We start from the raw sequence: 22,865 nt of genomic DNA on the forward strand, positions 1-22,865 counted from the left end.
TGCAGCCTATAAGCACAGCCAGCGCAGTATAAAATTGTGTCATATGAATTTTAATGCGACACAAGTATGAAAGATTCCAAAAGAACAAAGGCAGCACAGTCCTGTTCCACACTACACAAATGACCTATTCTGATCTGAACAGCACACCACATTACAATCAAATTTATTTCAAAGGAGGGTCGCACAGGTCAAATGTAATGGCTGCAAGAATGAGGTATTTCCTTTATGTAGTATTAGAGAAAAGCAAAATATCAAACAGCGCAAGAATGCCAGAGCACTGAAAAGAAAGGCCTACTTAGGCTGCAGGGAAACAGATTTTTAAAAGATGTTTTAATTACAGTTATCCTCACTGGCTACAGTTTCTAAGTTTCAAAGATACTTGTGATACCTCAATAAAGATGTCATGTATACATGTGAGATTGTCTACTACTACATAGCCTTTAATACACATTTAAAATTTCAAGGCACTGTACAAATGTTTTATATACAGTTCATGCTTAACAAAAGTAAGGAGATAGGCTAAATGGTCTAACTGGCTGGGTGTCTCTTCATGGCCTGACACCTCCATGGCAGAAAGCAGGATATTCCCAAGGGAGGCAAACGTCAGATTCCAGCAACAACAGAGAGGCTGGTAAAGCTCCTCATTTTGGCAAGCTCAGCATCCACCCCTACATCAAAAGAAGCTACTTTAACAACATAAAGATATCAGAGCAATAGAGTCTACTTGAAAATACTGGACTGTCAGAAAACAGACAGAAGTCTGTTAAGATGTAAATCCAATGACAGACGAGCACTTGAGGATTATGGTGAAAAGGCGGCAAAAATTCTTGATGATCAGGTATCAGTAAACAAAAAGTAACGGCAAATTCTCGCAGTGCTTCTTGGCATGTATTCCCATCAAGACTTAAGCCTCATCTTTGACTGATTCAGGTAACCTTTCTGACCAGAATCACTTATTGATGGCAAAACAGCTCTGAGTCCTGACCACTTGGTTCAGAATGGACGTTTGTCCGTCCTCCGTGACTGGAGACGGCATTCACGCATACTACGAATCCAATTTGCATATATGTGGGGAGTAGGTAGCCAGGGTAACAAGCACTTAAAGCAAGGTATAGCCGGTCAGAGGTAAGTAAGTCAGAGGTAAACATGTGATACCTTGAAAAAAAAAAAAAAACAAAAACCAACATACATAAAAAGTTTCTATTTTACAAAGTACAAAATCAATAAAAGGAGGCAATCAGAAGAAGATTTATGACTTGAGGTTTTGAAAACTAAATTCCTGGAAAACTAAATTCTACCAGAAAGTTCACACCAAGTCAAATGTTGTCAGTTTTTGCGTTTTTTTAATAAACTGAAATAAGCTATCTGATTTTGCTCTATGGTATTATGTCACACAGTTTTACCTGAAACTTTACAGGTTGCATTATACTGAAGTGTCTTCCATTTGATTCCCAGCCAGGGCTCCCTCAGTCACAAAACAAGACAGAATAAAAGCTGCACTGGAAGAATTTCTGTAATGAGTTGGCTACCAGCCTAAAGGCTAGAATTAGTTTTATTGCCCAAGTCTAGCACTAAAATTGGTATTAGTCACCTCGGCTCTCCAAGTTCTAATCAATCGACTTTTCAGGAGACATTGAAATATTCAAAGAATGTAGATTATTATGACCAAAAAAACAACCCCAACACCAGTAACTTCCAGTGTCTAAGAATGAAACATAACCAGCAAGAGATACAATTCTATTTACGTATTTCAGCATGATCTTAACCTTAGTTTCCAGAATGCACAGCTCTCTTTCCCTCCTTTCAATATTTTTTGGAGGTTAAAAATATTCGTTTGTTAACAGACATTTATATCCCTGAAAACTGATGTATTCACCTACATTATGACAGCTCTAGTGTAATTCATTAAGGTTTGGACTTGGAGATAGACATAAGGGAAAAAAATACAAACCTTTAATGTTTCACTTGGTGAATAAAAATTGCATTAATTTAGGAATTCAGTCACAAGAATCCAATTAGCTATGGATATATAGACACATATTCATACCTTTCAACCATCGCACTCATTTGAATTTTGATGCTATTTTCTATAAAATATAATCCATTTTACATTGTACTTAATAGATTTATTCAGATGTGCATCCCCATATGTCATATTTAAGCTTATACTACCACCTGCCTGAGGCTCTGTAGTCTGAATTGTCAGCCCCACACACCTCTTCAGTAGGAGAAAATCCTCCATAGACACCGTATGAACTGTTTCACTTCTGCTTAGTGTAGAAGTATGATAATCATTCTGACCATGAATTATATCCACTCCAAAAAAAATGCAGTTATGTCTCCCCCCAAAAAATCAGATTAACGTCTTCAAAACAAAATAGTCAAGCTACGCAAGATATGCTGCAATGAAATACCACTGTCCTCGTAATTTTATTTTCACAAGTCAGCAAGTATCATCCAAGATTACTGTAATATGAACTCTACATTTGTTGCATATATGCTATATGCACAGGTATATGAAAGTATTCACATATCTAGAGATATGCATAAACATAATTTCACACTTAAAGGACTCTGAGATACCTTCAAATACAGATTTGCAAATCAAATAGATTAACTCTGCTTCCAACTACCAACATCAAGGTGATGTGATACCATCATCTCACCGCTTTGTGTTGGGCCCATCTAACACTGCCGAGCTGGGGAAAAACTGATGAGCAAAGGTTAAGCAGAGGACTGCCAGAATCAAACTAAGGCTTGGAAATTGCTTCTTCAGATAGACTAATGCTTGACTGATGCACAGAGCGACTCCGGGGTTGCAAAATCATTAATAAGAGCAGCCATTCTCTTTGGATTTACACGATGTCTCAAACATTTGGAGTTGGCGCTATTAAGGATTCAGACCAAACTCTTCTGTGCTCTTTTGGAATTAACAGCTCTGCCAAGGCAGCGAAGTGCTCCAAAGGTCAATTTATGATTAGTCTCCCACCACCCTGCACGCTGTGCCTGCAAGCAAAGCACAGCATCTGGGGGGAAGGGAGAAGGGGGGAGGAGAAGGAGGAGATAAGTACTAGCACTGTGATAAGCTCCCAGAGCACGACTTGGAGGAGGGTGAATTTCACATGGCCCCTGCTCTGTTTGATTTTGGGGCAAGCAGGGAGAGGCAGCCCACCTTCCCGGAGGGGAGAGCAGGTAGGGACCCCTGCACTGTTCTGCACCCCTGGAGAAAAAACCAAGGGTGAACCCAACGAAGAACCCCAGCCCTCCTCCCAGCCCCGCCAGGTTTAGTCTCAAGCCCACGGGGACCCTGGGCTTTTGGGATTGCTGGCAACACCAGTAGCTGTGCAAGCCAGCAGAGGCCTCGGGGCTTCCAGCTCCCCTGAGCCTTCTCCTTCTCACCGCACGAAGGGTAGGAGAAAACCCGAACTGAGGAGTCCCGGGACCGTCGGAAGTTTAGGGAATCCTGGCCCCTGCGTGCACTCTGCTCCAACTTCACTGCCTTTTCAAGGCTTGCTCTGCCCCGTCCGGGAAAGTGCCCATGGCCAGTCTGATAACACGGTGTTATCTTCGGCCTCCCCCAGCATCCCGGTGGGTACAGAGGCCAGCCACCCTCAGCTGAGAGACCAGCCCTAGTTTTGATCGCCGTCAGCTCCTGCATCTGCCTTTCGGTCCATGCGGCTGTCACCCCCTTCCCGCTGCAGGCTCCCCTTCCCCTGCACCCCATGCCCTCGGGCACCAGGCAGCCCCCCCTTTTCTCAGTTACTAGCGGGCTGCTCTGGTGCCAGCCTCCAATATTTTTTTCAGACCTTGTCCTGATCGAAGGCATCCCTTTGCCAAAACGGGAGAGGAGGGAGAGAGGGAGGGAGAATGCGTGCACAAAGTTTTTGCAGATCCCGCCTGCGCCCTCCTCCCCCCACCCAAGCCCCTGCCGGAGGCAGCAAGGCGAGGGGCAGGCGGGGGGGGGGACGGACGCCCGGGGAGTCGGCGGGGGGGGGGGGGGGGGGGGGTCTGCCCCGGCCTGTGGGATTCGGGAAGGACGGAGGGACGGGGCGAAGCTTTCCGCGGAGAGTGATCGTGGCAGGCGCTCGCTGCGAAAGAAGGGAGGAGCGGCGCCTTCCCGGAGAGGGAGAGGGGAGAAGCCGGCTCTCTCCGAGGTGCAATGGCAGCGCATCCCCACCGACCCCTACGGAGAAGGGAGCAAAGTCCGAGCAGCGGCGGCAGCGGCGGCGGCAGCAGCAGGTCGCCGCGCCCCGCGCTGGCGGCCCCGGCCCGGGGCACCGCCACCCCCCCAGGCCGGCGAGGCGGCCGCCGGCGCCTCGCCCCCACCCCGGGCAGGGCCGGCGAAGGGAGAGCTCACTCACCCCCAGCTTCCTGCTGCGGATTTTCACGTAGCCCTGCTTGACTATATCGTTAAAGTTGGAGGCCATGGCCAGCGCTGCCTGCTTCCTCCCCTCCGCGCCTGGAGTCGTCGTCGTCCTCCTCCTCCGCCTCCTCCTCCTTCTCCCCCGGGCCCTCCCGGGTGCCGCCGGCCGCCGGCTCCCGAGGCGCCTCTGGCATCCAGGCAGCGGCAGGCGCCGCGCTCCGCTCTGCTCTGCTCCGCACCACCCCGGGGCGGGGGGGAGGCGGGGGGCGGCCGCTCCGCTCCGCTCTTCCGCCGGCCCCTCGCCTCTCCCGCTCCGCTCCCCTCCGCGCCGCCCGGCGGCTGCTCCGCGGCTGCCCGCGCCTACGGGCGGGGAGGCGGGCGGGGCGGCGGGCGGAGCGGAGCGGGGACACCGCCCCCGGCGCCGCGGCCGCGGAACCCGCCTCCAGCGCCAGCCCTGCCCGCCGCCGGGGGTCGGGGGCCGCCCGGGTTGGTGGCCCCGGGGAGGCGGCGCGGGTCTGCGAGGCCGGGGAGGGGGGACGAGCTCGCCGCCCCCGGGCACGGCGCAGAGCGGAGGCCAGATGCTCTCCTCGGCCTCGGCGCTATTCGCCGGTTTTCTCCAGGCTGTCAGATGGCCGCGGCATCCCCCCGCTCGGGTGGCAGATCCCTTCGGAAACACGGCCCGGGAGGGCATCTTGCTGCGTCTGTAGTCAGGAAGCCGCGTAGGCGCCCACCACCAAACGTTGAAATACCGTGTCAGTAGGACTAACTCAATGAAACAAACATCTCAACTACAAAAGTTAAAAAAAAAAAAGGTACAAGTCCATCTGAACTCGAAAAACGAGGTGTCACACATAGGCATCCTGTGCCCTCCGCAGTGATGGCCGTGTCTTTAATTGCTTACACTGCTCATTGAGGTGGATCTAGCAAAAAGAAGGGCTTCTAAGAAAAACAGATAATGTTTAGAACAGATCAGGAAGAAGGCAAAATATTGGAATTGCTTGTGTTTGCTTTAGTTAGGTGCAAAACAGGGGTGGCCAAGAATGAACCTAAACTGCTTGAGAAAGGAAAACTACAGCTGTATGGGACTGACAAGACAGCGCATTACCATTGCTCTATAAAATTGTACTTCATAAACGCATTCAGTGAAAAAAGTTTGATTTTTCTGATAAGCTTAATAAAAGCTTCATAAGCTCTTTTCCTAGATACTTACTTTCTACTGCACTGTTGCCCTGAAGTTTTATGAATCAGGAATTTGCAGCATACAGTGTGCTACAGACTGGGGTGGTGAAACCTATTTCTACAGTTGAAAGTTTGTCAGATTTATTTCAGATTTTCAAAATCGATAGACAATATTCTTAGTAAATGGATTATGAAGTTTGTTATAACTCAGCTGGTTTTGCGTATCCAACCTTCTGCAAATTAGACTTTCTCCGTAAAACTCTTCAGAACTTACATCTAGAGATTAATCTTGCAGCAAATAGGAAAGATACAATCTCAAAAATTGATTACAGTGCTTGGTTGATGGAATTATAAGGAAAAGCTTTGTAACTTCACTGTAACTACCTGGAGTACTGCGTTCAGCTCTGGGATCCTCAGCACAGCAAAGACATGGACCTGTTGGAGTGGGTCCAGAGGACGGACACAAAAATGAGCAGAGGGATGGAACACCTCTATGAGGAAAGGCTGAGAGAGTTGGGGTTGTTCAGTCTGGAGAAGAGAAGGCTCCAGGGAGACCTGATTGCTGCTTTTCAGTACTTAAAGGGGGCTTATAAGAAAGATGGGGAAAGAGTTTTTAGCAGGGTCTGTAGCGATAGGACAAGGGGTAGTGATTTTAAACTAAAAGAGGGTAGATTCAGGCTAGATATAAGGAAGAAATTTTTTATGATGAGGGTGGTGAAACACTGGCACAGGTTGCCCAGAGAGGTGGTAGATGCTCCATCCCTGGAAACATTCAAGGTCAAGTTGGACGGGGCTCTGAGCAACCTGATCTAGTTGGAGATGTCCCTGCTCATTGCAGGGGGGTTGGACTAGATGACCTTTAAAGGTCCCTTCCCACGCAAACCATTGCATGATTCTGTATAGGGGAAATGGGAAATAAAAGAAAAATCTTGATGTTTCTGATTTCCAAAACATTTTTGATTGTGCTGAAGGTATTTTTGATAGTCCATCATAAGACACGTATAGAATACCATTTAAAAAAAACCAACAAACCAACCAACCAAACAAACAAACCCAAAACAAAACAGAATCATAGTATTATGATCTAAACTCTTGCATCTTCATTGACTGCTGTTGGCTTTGCATCCAAGTCCAACAAGTGTGAAAATTATGATACTAGGCCAAGAAAATTCTCTTTTCCCAGAATAACCCTTATTTTCTTTATTTTGAATATTTTGCTGAGGTCAATTAATAAATGGTGAAGCAGATGAACATTTACCTATCCTTTTATTTTTTAGCAACTTGCTTCTTGTTTATATGAATTTTGGAACATCTGCTAGGAGTAAGATTCTGCTTTATATTTATCAGAGCAAAAAATTCTATATAGTTATACAATTGTTTATAAAAGACATGATCATAAAAAAGAATAGAGAAAAATACCTAACCTCTATGCAATTGTGGCTTCCTAGGTATTTCTAGTGAAATGTCAAAAGGATATTATAAGTTTGAACTTCTACTTTGGGCACAATACAACTTCTTCCTTAATTTCTGTTTTAATGATATGTCAGCTCAGAATATTCTGTGATTTTAGAGAGAAAACTGGGATATGCCTACAAGAGAATTCTTTCAAGACACCTTACAACATATTAAACATAAGCTTTGTTCAAAATGAGACTAGCCATTGTTTAAAGTACAGAAAGCTCTTGAAGGATCAAAGAGGAGAGGAACATTTCCTTTCAGTTGCCAACCAGAAGAGTACATAATCCTATTCAATTAACTGACAAAAAGACATTTCCCTTACAAATTAACCCTGAAAGGTTTGTAAGTTTGTAGACCTGGTTTCAGATGCAGGCCCTGCCCCCTTTTCACCACCTCTCAGCTACACAAAAATTGACTTGTAGGATCTGAGAAAAAATTGTTTGTGTCCTCATATTGAGATAGAGCTAATGGTATGATTTTTTTTTTTTTTTTAAAGATTGTGCTGTATATCGTACGAAAGGGGCAGCAGTTTCAGAGCATACAGCATTCCTGGGCATTTTTTAGTTTTTCAGTCTCTGCAGTAAGAGGTAATGATACAGCAGAACTTGTGTCACCTCCCTAACATGCATGTCTTGTTGTCAGAACTCTATTGTTTGGAAAATTTCCTGCCAGTGAAATTGAAGAAGGTGATATATTTCCAAAGCTAATCAGCCATTTATTCTTGAGTATATTACTTTATCATATCACATGCATGCAAGATGGTTTTGATGGTATAGATAATCATATCTCTATTAGTAATTTTCAACAGATTCTTGTATTTTTCTTTAAAATCCATGTATGAGTTTCATTATTATTATTTATTTTATTACAATAAAAATGCAATAAGAGATAAGCAAAACATGTGTAAAATACAAAGCATTTTCATTCTACATTCTACAGAGTGTGTAAACTAGCCAGCCTGAGCTTATAAGATGATCGGTCTGGTATTTATTTTCAGCTGCTTTGGATAGCACCAGTCAGAATGATCAAATATTCATTTGCGTATGGGTCCCATGGGCAGCTTGTGGCACAAATGCATAGCAAGGCCACTCCGAATCCCCGGAAGACAGTCGAACTGTCTTGTTACTTCCCCGCAAAAATAGTCTTGTGTTCATAACACATTCATACATTGTATTTGCTGTGAAAGCCACAACTTACGAAGGAAGATTCTCCAAAGCAGTCACCCCAAATGCTTTAGCCTGTTTTTCTTCAGAAATCTCAGAAAGGCAAATGTTCTCAGGAACTCAACAGGTACAAACTCAGTGGAGCCAAAAGCAGGAGGCAGGAAAGACATAGTATGATTCCTTCTGAAGAATACATTGCCGTGAACTAATGCCTTATATATTTTGTAAAAAATTATTTCTTATATGCCTGTTGGTGTGAAATCATCGTTTGGAAAGGGAAATGATTCAGCAGGTAATCAAGTCATAAATTATTTCAAGCAGAGAAGTTAATTTCTAATCTACCTAACATAAATGCAATCAAATCTAATACTATTTTGGACAGACAATATGTATTGCCATTTGCCTGTGTCAGAAAGTAATTAATTTAAATGAAATGATCTTCACCTGTGCTTGCTTGAAAAAATGAACAAATTTTGGCAGTATATATTTTAAATCTGACTTTATATGTCCCCTGTTTGTGAATGATTCACATTCATAAATGATTCTCCAGTGACAGCTATCTGTGTTTGAAGTTTCCAGCCAGGATGGACTTTCACCACACTTGCCAAAGAGGAGCACAGAGAACTCCCTCTCAGTTTTTAGCAAAGCAAGCTGCTTCTCCTTCTTTTTCTTGATCGAATACCAGCTGAGTCTAAAGGAAAACCTCTGGTTAAAAGTTTATCAGGGAACTGGCAGTTAGTATTTAATCAAGACATCGGATAAAAAACATGTTCTCACCTAAAGCTGTTTCCAATCTAAAATAAACAGTAATTTTTATTATGATAATAGAAATTTGCGTAGGCAATGCCAAGAAAGACACATCAGCTAATGTATTATTAATGCGTTGGAAGCCTACCTTCAGCTAGGCTTCAGACAATTATTTTGCTCCAACTCATAAATCACATACTAAACAGAGTCCTTTGTGAACTAGCATGAAACATAAATCACCTAGATAGACAATATTAAAAAACTATTGTTTTCCATGGGCATTGTTAACAGCAGAGCCATTAGTTCCTGCCCAAAACCACATGCATATTTATTACTGGCTTACTATCCAGACTCATAGTGCATATTCTTTCATCCCCCAAATATAGGGTAGACAGACAGGCTAATATCCTACCCTGTTGCTTCTGACCTGTGTCAGAAAGGTAAATAAATAAATGGGGCATCTCCTGGTTTATAGGGTGATATATTATAGCTGATTAGTCTGGGTTTGGAGATCAGAAAAGGGAATATTGTCACCTCTGCTTTTCTATCAGAGAGCTAGTGAGAGTCAAATCTCTGCTCCTCTGAGACTCTTGCCTTTTGACACAAATCATAATTTATGCTTTTTGCTCTTTGGCCCAAAACAAGAAATACTATGGCCATGGTTGGGGCCCCACTAACTATGTTGGCAAACTAGCTTTGTCTTGACAGATGTGCTCTCTCAGAAGTAACTGCACCATCCCGAGACATTACTTTCCCCAGACATCTGCCCCAGTCCGGTTTTGGAGAGCAATGCCCTGAAGCAGGGGTATTAGAAGTATATGTATACTGGCTTTATCATAAAGGGCTTAGGCTGATATATTTGACTATGAAGTGCAATATCCAAGAGTAAGATACTTTGCTTCTGCTTATGGGGAAACAGTGTTTTGAATTAAGGCAGCTAAATCTTAGAGAACCCATTAAGCCTAATCCCCTTCCAAAAAATATACCTATAAACCCAATAATTTTCTGACTGGCTTCTGCCAATTTCTAAACATGAAACGTGGTGAATACCACATAAGTGTTCTATTTGAAATAATGAGTTTGGCATTTTACCTATGATACTCCAACAATCTTCAGAAACAGCTGCAGGAAAACTTTTAGGGAATGAAATCACATTCTGTGTAGAAAGTATTATTTTCCATTATAATTATCTTTAAAGACTCAAAGGTTGAAACTTAGCAAAGTACACTTGAAGCTTGAAGGCGAACTTGAATTCTGATTCTTCAAAGTTTTCTACCATGGGAAGTCCTGCATTAAAAAAATATTCCACCTACTTACTACCTTTCTTCATATTTTCTATGGCTTTCTAGTCTATAAATAGACAGTTATCCTCTGCTAACGAAAAGCACTATGGTGAAACAAAAGCTAATCAAATTCATTCTAAGAGTATTCTATTCCTACAGTTTCCTCCCGTCTCACGGGGAAATTATATTTGATTGACCTATCGGTTTGTCCACCAATTCTGTCCTCTTAGGTAACCTTTAAATCTGGTCTTGTGATAGACTCTCAAAAAAGAGAAATTTCTTTCCAGACTAAACCGTGTGATATTGAGAAAGAGAATGAACACAGGAAAGAGGACTATTCATTTTATGTTTCTTATGATAGAAAGAGCAAGATTTTATGAATATGTCTCCAGAAATATGCACAAGGAAAAAACCCAACCTAAAACCAAGAATGTGATAATGAACATGTAGGATAGAAATGTTAACTGAAGAATCATAGAATCATAGAATAGAATGGTTTGGGTTGGAAGGGACCTTAAAGATCATCTAGTTCCAACCCCCTGGCATGGGCAGGGACACCTTCCACTAGACCAGGTTGCTCAAAGCCCCATCCAACCTGGCCTTGAACACTTCCAGGGATGGGGCATCCACAAACTCTCTGGGCAACCTGTCCCAGTGCCTCACCACCCTCACAGTAAAGGACTTCTTCCTTACAATTAATCTAAATCTGCCCTCTTTCAGTTTAAAGCCATTACCCCTTCTCCTATCACTACATGCCCTTGTCAAAAGTCCCTCCACCACCTTCAGAAGGTGGAGAAAAGGGACTGAATGTAACACAATGAAGTGTCTCAGTGCCGAATTTCACAAACTAGGAAGCAAAGTTTTCCAAAACACAAGTGAAAGCTAGGACAGTCTACCCTAGCATATTTTTGTATTATAGTTGTCCCATCCTTTCCCTTTCTTACCCATTTCCCTGAGGGGAAGAGACAGGAAGAACCCGAGATAATAGGAGGAAGAGTGATCTGCCTTAAATTTAAAGGAGATTCCAGCTTGACCTAAAGGAAAGAGGAGTGGAATCTAGCTGAGATGCTAAGGAACAAAATGTGACTATTGTTAAATATAGCTTTCATCACACATTTTGTTGCCTTATTTTTTTTTCTGTATTTTTGTGGTATTGTTGCAACTCCATGCTTTAAGGAAATTGCAGTCTTTTAGCTTTAAATTTTGTCTGTCAGGAAAGCTGACTCTTAGTGGTCATATGCAAACTAATGTATTTCATTATTACAGCTGTGGTGAGCCTATCCATAAGACACAGGAACTCCAATGTTTTAATATCCAGTTTCCGCCCATATTGTTCCAAAATATCCAAACAGAAACATGTACCTCCACTTCTCTTGTCTAGACTGGCTTGGGGTTGCCATTGTGGAGATCTGAGGGAAAGAAATAACAAGAGTTAGGTAGGAAGGCTCTGGATGTGCAGGAAGATACTGGGAAACATGTCTAAGTAGGGACCATCCTTGAGAACATCCTCGGGATACTTGTGAAGCTCAACACAGCCTAGTGGAAAACCCAGCCTGGTGGAAAAAAAAAAATGAAAGGTGGGTAATAGCTTAGAAATTCTGTGAAAACTGATGTCAGGTAAACAACAAAGACTGCAACTAGTCCTATCAGTAAGGGAAGGCAAGTAAAGTTCACCTGTCACATTTTCAGCATTGCTGTTATCTTCTGGCCAATCCCCGTGATCACACTCTGGACTATATACAGAGTGAGCTTCTTCCCTCCAGGTGTTGCAGGAGACAGTGGCTGAGTTGTGGTTACTGAGGCTAGGACATCTAATAAAGGAAAAAAATCCCAAATTCCTAGCAGTCTAGACTTCATTGGTTTTGCTCACAAAATGGCTTGTTCAAAATCCAGCTGCACTGAGTGCACGAGCTCCTCTCACCGCGAGCAGCCCCTGCAGCCTGAGAAAGGCATCTGGGTGCATAACTTTTCCATGCGCTCACAACCGAAATTTATGCTTTCCCTATTTCAAATAGTGGCCCTTGTGGATATTTCAGAATATAGTATTACTAATAGTAGCGGAGGAGGTAACTGTCCCCAACCCACTGCCTCAGGATCATACCTCACATTATTTACTTTACCACAAACATACTGAAGCTTTAGAGAACTGGATGAAGCACCTCCTCCAGGAAAACGTACAAACCCACTGTTTTATAAACCTTTGTTTGTCTGAGAGAGTCCTTGGAACACCGTACCCCAAACTGGTGCATATTCCACTGTTGGGTGGGTGTATCTGGACTGGTGCTAGCAAAGGGATGTCAAATTTGCAGAGACCTTCTGCAGTTTCTGTCAGTACCTGGAACTTTCGCAGGACTCTGAGTCCCAGACAAAAAGTTTGAGCTTGTGGGGAGGTCTAACTTTCATGATCTTTTGGGTAGGGTCCAAGAGCTGGGGATTATACTGCATTTTTATAAGCCCTAACATGACTGTGCCTTCGAATCCAGTGAGAAACCCAGCACCAACCTGTTAAGGTCTGCAGGAGTCATGGTTGCGGTCTGCATTTTCCCTGGGCTGATGCTGACTTTTTCTACTCTGCGTGACCCCAGCTATTCCAGCCTGGGTCCTTTGCGTGGGCAGGTGAGGAGCGGCAGGAGGAAAAACCTATTTCAGTCCTCACAGCCGCATGCTTTCCACTGGAAGTGGAGCATTGTGTCGTGTCACTGTTTTTAATGTGTTACCAAGTCATCATTCCTCACCCTCCATTGCTTGCAGTATCAGGTGGAGTAGGCGGTAGGCACCCCTTCAGGGAATGTACAGTGTAAAACATAAATATTCCCCTGCTTATCTCCAAACACCTACGTGTATGATTTTGCAACTTAATCTTACCTGAATAACTTTGCAGAATGGTTCAATATTAACATCACTGACTTTCTGTAAATCTTTAGAAGCAATAAAGGTGTTATGTACATAGCTATTTGCCAGTCCTTAATCTTTTAAGGTTAATACTTAATACTATTTTTTGTAGTTAATGCATTTGTTTTTCCTCTATAGAGCAGTTGAAGCTTCAGCTTGAGAAAATAGAAAATGGATAGACATTTTTTTGAAAAAATTGAATATATAAACATTTTTCTAGGTCAAATAGTTCAAAAAAGGCTTTTCAGATGAGATAATTTTTCTCTGAAAAAAATTTCTCTTATCGCATTTGAAAACATTTGTGACATTTTAGGCTGAATGAGAAAATCTTCTCTAATATTCATTCATTTGCCTCTAAATGTACATGTAAGCATGTGTTCATGCACAAATAAATGTATGGTCCAAGGCGTAACTTATAATAGAACTGTTATCTGTTTTCATACCTTAACTGCAATAAAGCTCTTGTGTATGTCTATAAAATGGAGTTAAACATTTTATGAATGTTTAAAAATCATCCAGGAATCCATCAGCGTCTGACTTACTTGACTGCATTCTTTTCTTTTTTTTATAGCTTCAATTTAGTTATACAGATCTGGGCACCTAATTCATTCTTTTGTTCCAAAGACAGTAATTTGAAAGGAGTACTTTCCATGAACCTAACAGTTTGGAGCACTAAATGTATTTTCAGACAACTGTAATGATTTGAACGAAATTTCTGAGTTGATCATTTGTGACTGTCAAATATGCTATTACTTGCTTATCATCTTTTATTAGAAGGTGATGCTAGTATTTGCTCTTCCTGCCTGTATTTTTCTCTTTTTTTTTTTTTTATCACAGATGATCCAGGGTTTACCTTTCAAATATGACTGACTGTTTTAATCAGGAGCAAGCATTATTATTCATTTCAAAGATGAGATAATTACAACTATTACACAATTTCCAGTAGGTATTATATTTATTGAAAATCGAGGTTTTTTTCTTTCTCCTCTGAATCTGCAATTCGTGCTCTACAATGAGCAACTTCTTGAATTGCTCCTTATCTGGAAGGCATATTTAGGTGGGAAACATTTATTAATAAAAAAATTGATGCTCTTTTATACTCCCCAGCTTGTTAATTTAAAAAATAATGCATATTTGCTACAAATAAAATATTTCTTTCATCCTTTATGAAGGCCATGCCTGTTTGAAATGACAACCAGCATGGTGATGAAGGCTAGGTGTCTGCCAAGATTAAAAAGAAGAGGAACTTAAAACAGGTCTTTTGTTTACATCTCCCATGATCTTTCCCCAGAACTCAATAAATAGGTAATAATAGCAGGTATGAGATTGTAGGTGACGTTTTCAGAGTCTGGTGGGCAGCAGAACAACCCTAAATGTGGGTGACATAATAACCTTAACAGTTAGATTAAGTTACATTGAAGAGATCCCAATTAACTCTTCATAGTTTTACTGATGCCATTTCTGACTGGTGACATTAAGATTATTAAGGAGAGACACAGCAGAAAGACACCTAAGCAGAAATCAAGAGGCAGATTTAACATTGTGTCTCATTAGAATCAAAACAGAATCAAAACAGTTGCTTGTTCACCTTCTCTACTTTAACAGAGCCCAGGAAAAGTAGGGTCATTTGACCCCCAGAAATATCATTTTGGTGAAAGCTTTGAAGAAAAACCTTTAGCCTCCTTCAATGAATCCTTTATAACTTATTTCCTTTAATATTCATTTTCTAAGAATGTTATTTAGTACATTTGGCTATCAGTTTTACTTGCTACACACAAAAAAAATTATATATTAACTGTGGATCAGCTTTGATTGTAATATGTAGCTTTACTATTATTACAGCTAAGTCTTGCATTTCATTTCCAATTAAAAAGATATCTAACAAACAATCAAAATTTGCCAAAATACTATGGTTTGGGTTTTTTTTTTTCATGTTAAATTTAACAAACAAATTCACTACTACTCACTACGAGGGCATCTAGTACTCACTGTGAGTAATAGAATAGTTTCTACAGATCAATATGCCTAGAGCAAAATCCCTTCTAATAACCAAACACCATAGACATCTGAAACTAAATCTTCCCTCCTCTAGAAAATGAAAGCTTCTAACTTAGGCACACAGTAGCTAATTGCTAAATGCAGGTTTGACACACTCTCTTCATCCTAACACCATCCTCATACTGTCACCTGATCCCAACCAATGAGGAGAAATGGAAAAAAAGTCTCCTTTTCCCTTATACCCTGTTTAAAGGGAACTCAGGGAAGTGGTTTCATTTACTGCCTGCTAGTAGAAGTGCATTTGTTTTTTTTAAATTAAGAAGGGTGAAAAAAAGTGTCTTGGATGAGACCAATAGAAGCAGCCAGAGATGAAGAAGACACGACACCCCTAGGAAGCTTCATGACTCCACAGGGAGCTGGGTCACTACAGAAGTGAGTCTGTTCTTCAGCATTCCCCTACTGCTAGGGAAACAAACCCAATGAAATTAGGTTTTGGTAAAGAAAACACACATAATCACATGACACAAGGGATGGCAGCTGAAAACCATAAAAATAGAAAACCTACTTATGTATCATCAAAAAGATGTATGGTTCCACATGAAGTTAAAAAAAAAATAATCACCATTTCAAAATCTTACTGGAGAGGCATTTGTTCCTCTTGGAGGAGTGAATGACCGTATGTTTTAACTGGTGCCATTTTTCATTCTAGAGCCTTCTAAATCAGGCAATGTCTAACAAACATTCCACAGCTACTGTGGCATTGGATCAAATCTCTAAAAAAAGGCAACAGAGGATCTCCTCTGAGTACTACTAAAGATCATTTAAGATCATTGACATATACTAGCCAGGTGTTCAGAAAACCTAAGTGGTGAGCCTCAGAGCAGCAAAAAAATCGAAGCTTTGTTTGGATGTAATCACAGGCTGGTGTCAGGGCAAGGAGTCTATTCACACTTTTCTGTTTTCTATAAAAGGCATAAACAATTTAGGATTTGCAAAGGACTGAATGAGCAGGTCCAACATACGAACCAGCATTTTATTAGTTTTTCTGTGGCCTTGTATGAAGTTCAGATAATTTACGTATTGTGTAAGCTGGATTTCTCCTTTTTATTACAATTGCTTTTATGGTTTCTTCAGCTTTTTCCTTCTATTTACCAGTTACATAATGCTTTTACAATCACTCTGCTGATGCATTTTAAACAACCTATGCACTTAAGTATAGAATGATATATGTGTATATATTTATATACATTAATACCTTCTTAACAATCACATCTTACTAGAGCTCAGCCATACGGCAGCGGGTGAAGATACCTCTCTTTGTTCCACAGCAGTGGCAAAGCCCTGTAGTGCCCTGCTATGTCTCCTTCTATTAAACCCGTGCAGCTGGAGGCCTATTCTGCTCTCACCAGTGTTTGTGCATGCATTTGGTTTTGGGGTAAATCTAATGTATAACTTACAGAATGATAATTCCATTTACATGCCAAAAAATGTGCAGTCCCTCATTTCTGTCCTGTGAGTAGGGAGCTATTGAAGATTTTTACCTCATAAAATTTCCCTTTAGGTTATGGGAGTTTTTTCCTTTGCACATTTGCATAAGAAATAAACCTATTTTACAAAGATGCTTTCAGAAAAAGGGACCAAACAGGACTTCTTTTAATCTATTGGTAATAGAGGCACTTTTTTTCAGCTTTTCAATGCTTTTTTTATTTGTTAGTTTATTTTTAATGGTGAATGGCACATTCTTTTTTGTGCCAAGACCTGAGTTCAGAAAATCCTTTCCTAAATATTATAATAGTAGCTTATTACAGCTTATATATTCAAAATGTCTACTGCTTTCCAATTTGAAGTTTTTCAAAACTTCTACATTTCTGCTATTTGCCACAGACTGTGGAGCCTGAAGGGAAGAAATCTGTGAAGATGACAAGACTGAGTTTTCTCTTTTCATGGAATCACATTCACATTTGACTGAATGTACAAAAGAAAAATGAAATGTCTCTTCTCTTAACTTCTGTTCCTCAGGAAAAAATCTTGGCTGTGTCCCAAAATCACCCTGGCACATTCCCAGACCAGGTTTATACTACTGCTAAGCAATGTATTAAGCAGCCACATCAAGCTGCCTGAAAGTACCATATTATTGCAAGAGCAGGAGAAGGAAGAGAATTGAAAGGTGGATTTGGAAACGTCAGAATTCAGATTGATTGCACAGTCCTCAGGCCACCTCTTTGCCTAAGTGCGTGGTAGTACAGGCTTTAGTTACTTGGCATAATACAGTTTTTGACAGGGAATTGCTGATTGTCCTTGAACTACATGCAATGACAGAGCTAGGACTACACAGGGAGTGGAACCTTGTGTTAACTTTCAAACACGTCACTATGTAACCTGAATAACACTGGGCTGTTACGGAGCAGATCAATATAAGCATTGGTTTATGTTCGTGTTTTGAGACAGCCTTTGAAAAGGAACTCAGAACCAGTACATTATATATTGGTAGAAAATAATTTAAAAATTATTATTTTAAGGATTTTGTATTTTTCCCCACTTCTGTTTTTAGTTTCACTGCTCTCTAAGACTTTCTCACTCATATTTTCCATGAAAAAGCATTCCAAAAACTTCTGTTCCCAATTTTTTTTCCCCTCTGCAATGACGGAACAAAAGCCCACTATCATTCTTCCAAAAATCTATAGTCAAAGAAAGTCAACAGGATATTAAAGCATGCACAAGGAATAGAGAAATTTCTTCCAACTCCTAGGGATTTGGGGAAAATGTTAAGTCTGTAAGGGCTCTTCTTCACTTTCTTCTGCATCCATTCTAGATTGCATTTGCCTTAACCTTTGCCTGCTTTCAAGGAGAACAAAACACAAACGTTAGTTACCCTACTGCATAATTCAGTTGAGCATTACTTTCGTATCTTTTTAGCATATACTGAACTTACTAGTAGGAAAGAAGTGACCTCAAATCCTAATTTAAATATATCATTGGTCAGTTTAAACATAGAAGAAGGCTGCCTGAAGTAACATGAATGACAGAAGATTTCTTCATAAGGCTTCTTTTGTATCTCTTACATGTTAAATGTTTTGACTTTAATACTATACAAGCCTTGCACAAAGTGAAGGCCACGGTACAGATTAATGTAAGCTACACAATAGCACAATAAATCAGAAGAATAAGCATGGACTTCCATGTTCGAGGCTTGAAACTTTCATTTCTTAATGTGAACAGTCAGTACCAGATAAAAAATTTATTACAATGTTTAGGAAATTTTTAATACAAATTTGGCAGACATCTGTGGTCTCTGTTCATGATGTGTATCTGATTTTAAGGTTTGTATTTAGATGCAATATCCATGTATTATGTTAAATTCAGTCTTACTTGTTAGTAGAGATAGTAAAGCAAAAAAATATTATTAGAAGTTTTGATAAAAATAAGTAAATTTTCTGATGGTTTATTTTAATGATAGAAATCACAGTTCAGTGGAAAAGAGTCTCTTAAAAATAACTACTACTCTTTTCACAACACAAAATCACAACATTTTGAAAAGAAGTAATCTTTTAAAATTTTGCTATTTTTTTCTCTCAGTCAGCTCCATCAATAACAAGCTGAAACAACAAAATGCTTGTTTCACTTCCATTTTTCAGGTTTCACCCGGATGGACTGTGATGTGCTTTTCATACTAAGCAAGATTGAATGAGAGCCTGATATTTAAATTCAGTGGGCCCTAATCAACAAAAACAACAATTAAATACAGGCTCTCCAGACCCAAGAGCACAATCCTTGCAGTATGTCAGATAAACTCAGAACTGGTATTTTATTTTTTTGGTGGTTGGGGTGAGAAAAAAGAGAACAATATGCAAAATAGCAGTATGTAAGTTTATTCATTCAGTTAATTCAGCAACTTGGAGAAGGATTCGTTATGATTTTTGTCTGGCACAGCTTAATTTTGTAGCAGACTGCCAAGTACTGCAAGAATAAGTATTTATAATACAAAAATAAGAGTGGTTATTTTCTTAATCAAAAGAGCCGTACTGTCACTTTTTTATTTAAATGATTGTGTGTAGATGATACAACTGTACTGGTCTCTTTGAGACTGCAGACACCCTTTTAACATACATAAGCTGCATAAATGATGAAGGATATTAATTCATTCATTTGGAGGTGGGAGGGATCTTGCAGTGTCTTAAGTCTAAAACAGTGGAAGTAGACCTGTAAAGCTCCCTGTTAGTGCCACTTAGGCCTCAGTTGTGGTGGAGCACACCGATTAACTAACTACAAGCACAGAAAAGCTAAGAGCAAGTAGATGGAGGAGGAAGGCATATGCAAGCTGCAATAGAGGCGCGTCTTCCAGTGTTAGAAAGCATTTGGTATATAGTGTTAGGAGAACTCGAATGAGTACCATTTTAAAGTGCCCTCAGATAGCCCCACATTCCCAATTTGTCAAAGAAGTGACAGCTGAATGTCAGTGAGTGGGAGCCTATGTACAATTGACTAGACACATTGAACTGCTGCACTGCAGGAGATGTGCTCTCTGTCAGGTGTGACCGCATTCAGTCTCATTCACCCAAGTAGTGCCAAAGGTAATCAGAGACTCTCAACAGACCAACACAGAACGAGGACTAAGCAGAAATTTTAATAATATTGTTGGTTTTGCACAGACTTCAGCAAAAGCAGGCAGTAAGTACACCATTATCTATTAAGTTAGATGGACATTTTGGATGATGCATTTCTTTATATGGTGATTTGGTTTTGTTTCAGACACAGACCGTGATGCCAGAGGTGTCTGTAACAAGAAGAATGGGGCCTATGCCCATAAGTTGATGGCAAAGACAAAAGAATAAAAAAGAAATTGCTTGGAGGAAGAGGAGGTTTACTGGGAGTACTGACTAAAGCTGCTTTCTGAAAGCCAATTGAATTTCTGAGAGAAGTTGATAAACATTGAAAAGTAATTCTTTCTTTCTCATTGGACCATCTCCTATAATGTCGTTCATGTAACTCATCTGCAGACAAACTGTCTGGGAGAAAGGGATTTAATGTGTGCCTATGGGAAAAGAGCAGTTGCAGGTTTTGAGAGAGCAAATGTGGCTGGCAGGCCCACCAGCACAGTCAGAGAAGATGATTGCTTAAAAAGACTACAAGCTACTAATTTTTTTGCCTATGGGGGGAAAAAAAAAAAAGAAAAAGCTGAGAATAAGTAATTTATTTTTTTTAGTTCTGTTTTCACGAACAGGACTTTGGTACAGGCTGATGTATCACAGCTGTGATTCTCTCTTTATGTATTGTCTATTGCAAGTGCATTCTACAAGAAAGCAAGAGTCTCCACCAGACACTTTTCTAGAAGAACCTTGAAGAAAGTTATAGATGAGTAAACTAAAGAGTTATAAAAATAAGTGATTTTTCAGTTCAGAGGACAAATACAACCCAAAAAAGCAAGGCGGGGGAGGGAGAAATCTACTCTGAGGTGAAATGAATGAGGAGATTGCAATCAAAGGAACGGAATTGCTCAGTTGCATGGCTAGACTGACAAAACTTTGTTGGTTTGACTAGCTTATTCCCCATACACTGTAGGACCAAGAACAATACGGTTCTAGATGGCGTCAGTTTTAATTAGAGGTAGGATGGGCTTTACATTTTCCATATAGGTAACTTGTTCATTGACTGCATGATATTGTAAAGTCTATTCCTTCTAAAGAGTTTAGACCATTTTATCCAAATAACATTGTATGAGATATATATGAGAACAAGGAACCTGCAAGCCCTGCTTCTTCCTCATAACTCTTTAAAATATGTGCTAAACCAGCTTTCTCACAGACTTTCCAATGATATCAGTACAAAATATAACTGCTTCATCTGGAAAAAGTGCTAAGAAACCTCATACTATATTGTGTCATAAATTAAGGATTTAGAACATTCTCATGATAAAGGACACAATTAAACATTTGTTCTCTTCAGGTAGAAAGACCTACACATCTACATGTACTTCTTCTACAAAGCAAGTAGGCTAGTATGGTAAAAGAGCAGGTTAGGCATGGTGCTATTTGTTAAGAGAAAGAGCAGTTTTAGGACGGGACTCTAACAAAAAGGTTTTGTCTTAGAAATTGTCCTGGTTTTGGCTGGGATAGAGCTAATTGTCTTCCTAGTAGCTGGTACAGTGCTATGTTTTGAGTTCAGTATGAGAAGAATGTTGATAACACACTGATGTTTTCAGTTGTTGCTGAGCAGTGTTTAGAGTAAGTCAAGGATTTTTCAGCTTCTCACGCCCAGCCAGCAAGAAGGCTGAAGGGACACAAGAAGTTGGGAGGGGACACAGCCAGGGCAGCTGACCCAAACTGGCCAAAGGGATATTCCATACCATGTGATGTCATGCCCAGTATATAAACTGGAGGGAGTGGGGGTGGAGGGGGATCACTGCTCGGGAGGTAAGTGGGCATCAGTTGGCGAGTGGTGAGCAATTGCACTGTGCATCACTTGTTTGGTATATTCCAATCCTTCTATTATTATTATTGTCATTTTATTGTTGTCATTATTATCATTATTAGTTTCTTCCTTTCTGTTCTATTAAACTGTCTTTATCTCAACCCACGAGTTTTACTTTTTTTTTCTGATTCTCTCCCCCATCCCACTGGGTGGGGGGGGAATGAGTGAGTGGCTGTGCGTGCTTAGTTGCTGGCTGGGGTTAAACCACGACAGAAGAGTAAACTCTGCTACTCACCTGGCATCCCTAAACCTCTCCCATATATGCATCTGTTTTTGAAAGGCCAGTTACTTGCCAGTTTCTATCCTAATCAAAAGATAAACTGAGGGCAGCCAGAACTACATATTTAGGTAATGCATTAATGCCTCCTAGTTAAGAATGCCCAAAGTGTCCCAATTTCTGTGCTCAGTCAAGGAAAAGCAACTGCTGTTCCCGACTGCTGAGGATCCTGTCAGGCTATGGTAGGTGAATCCAGCTGGAGAACCTAAAATATTAACCTGCATGTGAAGACTGGCAGTGGCTTGGCCAAGGCATTTCTTCCTCTGTGTTTCCCTAAAAATGTTTACTTCTGAGGAGAAAGCAACAATTAAGTTTAGTTCCAGATTTCAAAAGACCTCTGCAGGCAGAGAGATTGCCTATTTTTATGTTGACAACACATCTGACTGATGAAATGGCTAGGAGATTACATGTGTACACTGATGCATGTAGACTGTAGATACAGAAGTGAAAGAAAGGTAGGCATGCTACATACCGACCCCTCACAGCAGCCCAAAATAAAATATATAATGAATTCTGCCTTAACATTAAGAAGCAGTACAGAAAAATACCCCAACAAGTTATAAGGGAAACATCTTAAATTTACCACGTTTTGCAGGTACTGAGCCTGGTTTGTTTTGTTTGTTTGGGTTTTTTTGTTTGTTTGGTTTTTTAATGCAAAGATGAAACTGCATTTTCTTTTCTCACAAGAAAGTTTTATGCAGCATTTTCTTGCAGAATTCAGAAACATATCCTAGTGTTAAAAAGTCACAATGGCACAGTCTCTGAAATCATCCCATTCACATCCCTGCCTGCTCTATTTATTGAAACTCAATGCATGTTCAACTTTTATCAGCTCACAAAGATGATGTAAAATGAGAATAGTACACTGAGCTACCACTCTAACACTGAAGGTATTCAAAAGAGAAAAAGCAAGAGTGTGTTACCTTTTGTATGGGCAAACCCCAAGCAGTATCTGCCTCCTCCAGAACTGAGAGCAGAGGAACACCACGTATTTCAGGGTTGCTTCCTACAGCACCATTGATGCCACCAGACTCCAT

At 40.7% G+C, this 22,865-nt stretch overlaps 1 protein-coding gene across 2 annotated transcripts in view; it reads right to left on the bottom strand.

The window, feature by feature from the left end:
• Window positions 1-4,681, bottom strand: part of DOK6 (docking protein 6) — a 262,055-nt gene extending 257,374 nt beyond the window's left edge. Inside the window, exon 1 of one of the 2 annotated variants that reach the window (XM_052787234.1) lies at window positions 4,362-4,679. In XM_052787234.1, the coding sequence (XP_052643194.1) occupies window positions 4,362-4,427 (66 nt within the window). In that variant the 5' untranslated portion in view covers window positions 4,428-4,679. Of the gene's footprint in view, window positions 1-4,361 lie in introns of both variants that reach the window. The other variant, XM_052787235.1, reaches the window with a different exon arrangement.
• Window positions 4,682-22,865: the final 18,184 nt, after the last annotated feature.

This window comes from Harpia harpyja, chromosome 5 (assembly GCF_026419915.1).
Source record: "Harpia harpyja isolate bHarHar1 chromosome 5, bHarHar1 primary haplotype, whole genome shotgun sequence".
NCBI lineage: Eukaryota > Metazoa > Chordata > Aves > Accipitriformes > Accipitridae > Harpia > Harpia harpyja.